Source organism: Populus nigra, chromosome 1 (assembly GCF_951802175.1).
Source record: "Populus nigra chromosome 1, ddPopNigr1.1, whole genome shotgun sequence".
Classification (NCBI taxonomy): domain Eukaryota; kingdom Viridiplantae; phylum Streptophyta; class Magnoliopsida; order Malpighiales; family Salicaceae; genus Populus; species Populus nigra.
The window spans coordinates 40,153,204-40,160,591 of NC_084852.1; the positions used below are offsets into that span (position 1 = coordinate 40,153,204).

The 7,388-nt window shown below is 32.9% G+C and overlaps 1 protein-coding gene across 1 annotated transcript; it reads right to left on the reverse strand.

The window, feature by feature from the left end:
• Positions 1-1,253: 1,253 nt before the first annotated feature.
• On the reverse strand, positions 1,254-6,769 carry LOC133678037 (vacuolar-processing enzyme). Its single transcript, XM_062100197.1, has 9 exons — positions 6,395-6,769; positions 5,920-6,084; positions 3,123-3,279; positions 2,825-2,910; positions 2,525-2,724; positions 2,308-2,356; positions 1,996-2,205; positions 1,714-1,920; positions 1,254-1,615 (listed from the first exon to the last, which is right to left on the reverse strand). The coding sequence occupies exons 1-9, from the start codon at positions 6,620-6,622 to the stop codon at positions 1,433-1,435; spliced, it is 1,485 nt and encodes a 494-aa protein (XP_061956181.1). The 5' UTR covers positions 6,623-6,769; the 3' UTR covers positions 1,254-1,432.
• Between the last annotated feature and the right edge of the window lie 619 nt (positions 6,770-7,388).

Genomic DNA, 7,388 nt, shown 5'->3' on the forward strand with positions numbered 1-7,388 from the left:
GGTTTTAGAGGCCAAATTTGAAAATAAAACAAATGTACAACCCTATTTTTTACAAGATTAGAGACTAAATGTAAAAGAATGAAATTGAAAAAAAAATAAATGAAAAAAAAAGACCAAGGCAATTTGAATTAACATTTCATACCTATGACCTAGATCATGACATTGAGATCACTGTCTTGAAAAATTACAAAGCCTTATTTTTAACAAATTCAATATTGAATGATGAAATTGAAAAAAATAAAATAAAATAAAATAAAAAGAATCAAAGAGGAAAAAAGAAATTAAAAGAATAATAATCAAATTTAACATAAAAAATAAAAAACAAAATGATGAGTTATAAAATTAAAAAATAAAATTAATTAAGCGAAGGATATAAAAAATAACAAGAAAAATAATGAGGATCAAATTTTATATAAAAATAAAATAGAACCAAATGTTAAGGGTTAAAATTAAAAAATAATAATAATAAGCAATTAAAAAAATAAGAATTACAATTTAGAGGATAACTTTCAATTTTGATTTGTCCAACATGATTTCCAGAAAAAAAAAAAGGAAAGAAAAATAAAAATTTAACTACGACCGAACCCACCATGAATAACCATATAGTCTTCGTCCCATAAGATTCATCTCCACTCAATGCTTAAAGTGATATCGTGGTTGGCAATTTTTATTATCGAGAAGCATTGCACGTGCCAAAATAAAATGTAAATATATATGCAATAAAATAATGACCTCTTTTAGCTTTTGTTTTAATGAATATATACACATAAATCTTATTTTATCCGTACAAATATACTGTTATATTTTGGGAAAAAAAAGGTCACTGTAATCTAAGATTGATTAACTTTTCTTCAATTAATTAACTTTTTTTCTTAAACACAAGGATGTAAAAGGGATAAGCGAATAAGTGACTTTTGGGCTGCAAACATCTTCGTCGAAGTGACCTTGAATTAAGCACATCTGGGCTTTGTTAGCGACCCTCGGTTCCCTACTCCTACTCCTTTACACTGAATCTCGGGCTTCGACAAGATCCAAATATAATATTTCAGGAGAAAACCAAATTCATAAGCTCATTGATGTCTTGTAACCTTTTGGTCTCTCATAAAAGGTCACTAGAACTCATCTCCATAGCCAAGTTAGCCCCTTCATTTTTGTTGTTATGATAAGATTAATCTGGTTAGCAGTTCCTCAGAAATCATAGACATACAGGGAACAGATCTCGAGTACAGTTTTGTGGGAGAACAAGCCACACATGCATAGAAGTTGGAATTTATATTGACAAGTAGTGAGGGCGATAGCCTCTCTTTTTTTCACAAATATCACCCACTAAGAACACCTGGGTATAGAAATGCTACTGCTGAGATAAAGCATCTAACAGTATGTACAATAACATATTCAGCATACCGAAAGCTAATTCCAGATTTTCCGGCTATCAAGCACTGTAACCTTGGTTTGAAGGATGCAGTTCCCCAGCATCATGGCCACTACAAGCGGCCACACAAGCTTCCTCCATGGAGGCTAGAGAGACGCCGCCATTGCAAATGTTGGCAAATGCTCGCATGTGTTTCATTCCATACTGAGTCAGTGATCCACAATGTGTTTCAAACAATCGAACCTACAATTTTCGAAGTTCACATGTTGCTAGTGATTAATAATAAAATGAATGCGCAGCAAAGGAAAAGAGACTTCAACAAAGCATTAATGCTATGTTACCGTTGATTTTAAGCATCTCCAGTCATCTACTAGGGGCGAACCGGGTTCCCTAACAGATTTAAGGATGGCGGAACCTTTTTTAGGTCCAAATAATAGTGTTGCAATCAATTCCATGCTGCTGTCCAAGTGAGTTCTATGCCTCATTGTCTCTTTAATCTGATTGAGGATTTGGGTCTTCTTTTCTGACCCACCTTCAGCTCTTTTGTACTGCACGACCCAAAACAAAATTATGGAGCTGAAGGAAATATAAATTGTGATGCTCAAACCATTTGCTGCACTTACCATTTGCCAGAGGAAAACAAGCTCTGCATCTCTCTGGTTAACAACATCCATACGCGCACCAATGTGGCCATTGTTTGGAGGGAAGTTTACACTAGCTGGATCGAAACCTTGATACAAAAAAAGCTTCTCTCCTTTGAGGCTTTCGTTCCCATACTGCATCACATGGGATCCAGAAGTGAATGCATTGTAATTGGAAGTCCTCTCTTTCACCTGCATAAACAAGAAATCACGCGTTACTTTAGCCCTTTAGCAGTAACAAATTCAAATTAAGCTGTGTAGAAATGCTCATTTAGTGATAATTGTCGGCATTACCGAATGATATTGCTGCTTAATTGTTTCTTTCTTCAGATTGTGTGTTTCACTGCAGGAGAAGGGAGAGTTAATAAAACAGAATAAACGCTGATAAACATTGATTACCTCAGAAAGGGACCTTTATTAATTGTGAACTACTACTGTGGAAGAAGAATGAACTGGTTGGTTTATATAAGCAAGTGAGGAGCGGGACAGAAGGAGCCAATATTATACACACCTATCTTCCATCCAAGCAACACTGTACAGATCCCCTAAGCAAGTGACATACTCCGAGGGTGGAGATGGATCCATCCCAGGACAATAAGTTCCCCAGCTACTCTCTTCCGCATTTGATGCTGTCGTCACGTAAATGTTTAGGTCCTTAGGCATGATCCCTTCGAAGATGCTCCCACTCTCGCAAGCTTCTATATACATTACCTGTCCGCAACAAAAGCTTGTCAGCAAGCAATTGTTTGTAAGTTGTCTCGGCAGCCTATAGAATCACTAATTATGATGTAAGAATAAATGGTCTCTTTACCATTTCTTTGTAGCTCCCAGATGCATGTTTCTTCTTCAGAACCTCGATGAAATCCATTGCATATAGAAAAGGCATATTTGGCATTCCTGTGTTCACATGGTATGGGCCAGTTATGCATTCTTTCCGAATTAAACCTTGATTAAAACCGAAACAAAGGAACAAATTTGAAGTGAAATGGATGATGTTGCTATGGTTGAGCTATCAACTGAAATATTTACGACCAGTGTCAAGACTACTGGCATTTTGAAGGCTAGGAAACGAAGCTGAGCATCATGAAAAAGGCGGAAAAATTACACACCAAGAACTCCAGGACCTCCATGATCAGAATAGTACAAGAAGATCCTGTCATTGGGCTTGCTATCCACAACCTTGCCACTTCCACCCTTGACTGCACTCTTGTTACCAAGAAGTACTGCATACAGATTCTCAGTCTTAACCTGTTCACCAGTGTAATCCTACCACAAAAGACAACGCATTTCAACAGTTAGTGAAAATTTCACCATTAAAATCCAAATCATGGCTTATAACTTAAATTAGAACAATAATTAATTATCTCAATTTGGTCATAAACCTTTAGTCCAAATCCAATCAGGTGACCGGCTATCAATAATTAAAAAATAATGTGGATAAAGTGACTAAAACCACCTCACTGTTTATCGATAATTCCTTGATTATATTTTTCTTTTTTCTTCAGAAATCAGAAAACCGTGTTGTTTAGTTCTCTATTGCTGCAACTAGCAGGAGTTGAGAGATTCACATCACACAGGCACTCAAATATTGCCGGTAGTAGTTCATGACATGCTACCAACTGAAAAGAAAATCGCAGATGGAGACTGTATAGGAGTGCGATAATTTAAAATGATTTTTGCTTGAAAAAACATTAAAACAATATATTTTTTATTTTTTAAAATTTATTTTTTATATCAGAAGCCTAAAATGATTTAAAATCATTAAAAAAAATTAATTTGTAATTCAAGAAGATTTTTAATCATAGTTTAATACACTGAAGTAAATCCGAAAATGGGTGTCCTTTTCCTTTTAGATAAATATTTATAAAATTATGTCATATTCTTTGGATATTTCGGATAGACCAATAAGGTTGAATTACAAATCTTACAAAGAACGCAACTTGGATGCAGACCAATAAGGGTAGCATCACGGAACCAATCACCATCAATTACGAATCTAGGATGGAACATGTCAACCAAAAGCTTCAAACATGGTAGACATGATTAATCCTAAAAAGCCAACCTAAACCACAGAGGGGAAAAAACACATGGGATCCCACCAAAGTGGGGTCCGAAGAGATTATCATAATTAGACGCCATTCATTTCCCCTTCTTCAGTTCTCCTATGAAATGATAGCTTCCACTGTCTTTACAGTGGCAATCCAAATAATTACTTTTGTAACATGCAATGTATGTATGTATCTGTGTGTCTACATATATATATATATATATATATATGTATGTATGTATATATATATATATATGTATGATTGTGTTACACCGTGGGTTGGGTTAAATTTTTTTTTAACATAAAAAAATATTTAGATATTACTAATACTTTTTTAATATAAAAAAATTAAACCATGTGGGGATGACTCGAAATAATATAGTTGGCTTTGCGAGTTCAAAAAAAACCTTAAAAGTGTAATTTGACTCTAAAAGAATTTCAACATGATATTTTTTTATATTAAAATTACAATATAATACATTGATTTGGGTCAACCCGAGTTAACATGTTAAATCCGTGACTCAAGTTATGAAGCTATGATACCCCATAGAAAACAAATAAAAAAATTATAAAGCCTAATTTGCAATTAACACAATGTTGAATGATGAAATTAAAAAAATAATAATTAAAAATGACCTAAAAATAACTCAAGTTAACATTTTAAATTTGTGACTCGGATTATAAGACCGAGATAATCCCTTAGAAAGAAAATTGAAACAAATTATGAAGTTCAATTCTTAATTAATTTAATGTTGAAAGATAAGATTAAAAAAGATGTCAATTACAAAATATAAAAAATAACTCAATTCAATCTGTCAAACTCATGAATCATGTCATGAGACTAATAGAAATAAAATTAAAAAATAACCAGATTTAACTTGGATTAATTTGTTAAATCCACGACTCTGGTCATGAAACTAAAATAATCCCATAAAAAATAAATCAAAATAAATTATGAAGATCAATTCTCAATCGATCTTATTAGATCCGATGTTGAATGATGAAATTTGTAAAAAAATTAATTACAAAAATGACACAAAAAATTATCCAAGTCAACCCGTTAAGCAATATTACTAGGTTATAAAGTCGAGATAATCTCATAAAAGTCAAATTAAAATAAATCATGAAGTCTAATTTTCAATTGAACACAATATTAAATAATAAATTAAAAAAACCGAGTCAATAAAATTAACCTGCCAAACCTGCAACCCGGGTCATGAGACATGGACAACCTAATAAAAAACAAATCTAATGTTGAAGGATATGAGGCTGAAATAACTTCTTAGAAAGAAAATTAAAAAAAATGACTTGATTTAACCGAGGTTAAAATACCAAAACTCGCGATCCTGATTATGAGATCAAAATATCCTCATAGAAAAATAAATCAAAATAGATTATAAAACTCAATTACCAACTGATCTAATATTAAATAATAAATTGAAAAAACCTCAATTAAAAAAATACAAAAAACAACACTCAGGTTAACTCATTAAGCACTATTCTCGGACCATGAGACTAAAATAAATTTTTTTTAAAAAAAGAACAAATCATAAAACCTAATTCCTAATAAACTCAGTATTAAATTATGAAATTAAAAAGAATAAAAAAATACTAATTAACAGTATTAATCCATCAACCCGAGATATGTCAATAATAGTAGAATAACCTAATAAAAAATAAATATAATATTAAAGGATAAAAAAATATATTGTTAAAAAAACAAAAACAAATGTTTTTTTTTTTATAAATCACACCAGAACATACAGGGATTCAATGCTACAATACTTTATCCATGTGTTTCAGTAAATAAATAATAATTCAATAAGCAAATAGTATTTATTTATTATACACGTGGTTACCTTAGGCACACCAGCATAAACATCATCTCCTTGTGGATGGTTGATGATAACTCCAGGCCTTGGGTTCAACTCATGCATGGCTATATCATCATACATAAACACCACTATGTTCTCTTCTTTTATCCCGCCTTTTCTTAATAGTTGATATGCATGGCAGACATCCGCCTGCATAATACATGTATATCCACAGTCAATCATCAATAAGAATTTCACATCCAACAACAACAACAAAATTACTGTCTTTTAATTATAATATTAAAGAATCTTCGAGAAAATAGTAATCACCATTTTTTGAATATTTTTTATTTTAAAATATATAAAATAATATTAAAAAAAACAATTATCATTATATTAAAAAAAAAAATCATTTCAAACAGTTCCCGAACAGCTTATAAGCTTAAAATTTATCAAGTTCAGTGAGTTTAGTGAGTTGAGACCACAAGAATTTTAGCTAGCTAATTTTAGTGAGTTTCACCTGATGCCTGTAATTTCCATAACCACTCGAACCGGCCACAAGAACCGCCCATCTCGAGCCAATTTCTTCACCATCATCATCGACTTCTGGCTCATCTTTCCCTGTTGGCATAAGAATCCTTGGTTCAACCGAGTTCAACCGGGCGGCTTGAACACTCTGTACATGTAGAAAAGACAGCATCGCAAGCACTAAAATAGCAGACAAAAAATAGGCCTTGTGGGTCTCCATCGGAGAGTTGTTGACCTGTTCAAGAAATATTGATCACAGCAGCAATGTTCTGGAGCAAGAACAAAAACTAATGAAGAAGAAAAATTAAGAGCCTGGAGAGAAAATTAGGAGGAGCTAGCAAGCCGCTGGCTGGAATAGAATCGGTGAAGGGGTTTATAAAGTGAGGGCGATGGGGCGATGTAAGATGCCATGCAAAGTAAGGGGTTGACACGTAAGCGAAATGGCTATAGAATGGTGGGTCCCAAAATAACTCAAGTGGAGGTGGTGTTTTGATGGCTGCTGTGTTGTTTTCATGTTTTTTGGAGCTGTGTTTATCAATCTTTCGCTTTGCTTTGCTTTGCTTTTCTTTTCCTGTGGGCTTGGCGTTCAGGTTTTAGAGATGGGAAAAGTAGTTTTACTCGGTTCAAAGAGGAAGGATTTTTAGGTGAGGCCGGCTTTTGTTGGTTTTTGTCAGAGGGAGGAAAATGAAAATTAATAAATTGCAGACAGCTCAGTTATGAATAATAAATATATTAGACTAGCTAGCTTGTATAATTGATGGGTTAATTAAGAGTTAGGACTTCCCTGTTAGGCTAGCTGTCTTGAGCTTTACTCACAAAAATAATAACCTCAGCGGCGGATGAATTCTCTCCTCTGTTTTTCGAGCAATAAATTTACACCATAACGAATAAGATTTTCATGAATTCCCCGTAAATCTTAACTTACATTTACATCAGAAAGATAAACTTAGTTTTGATGATTTTTTCTTAATATTCTACATAATTAT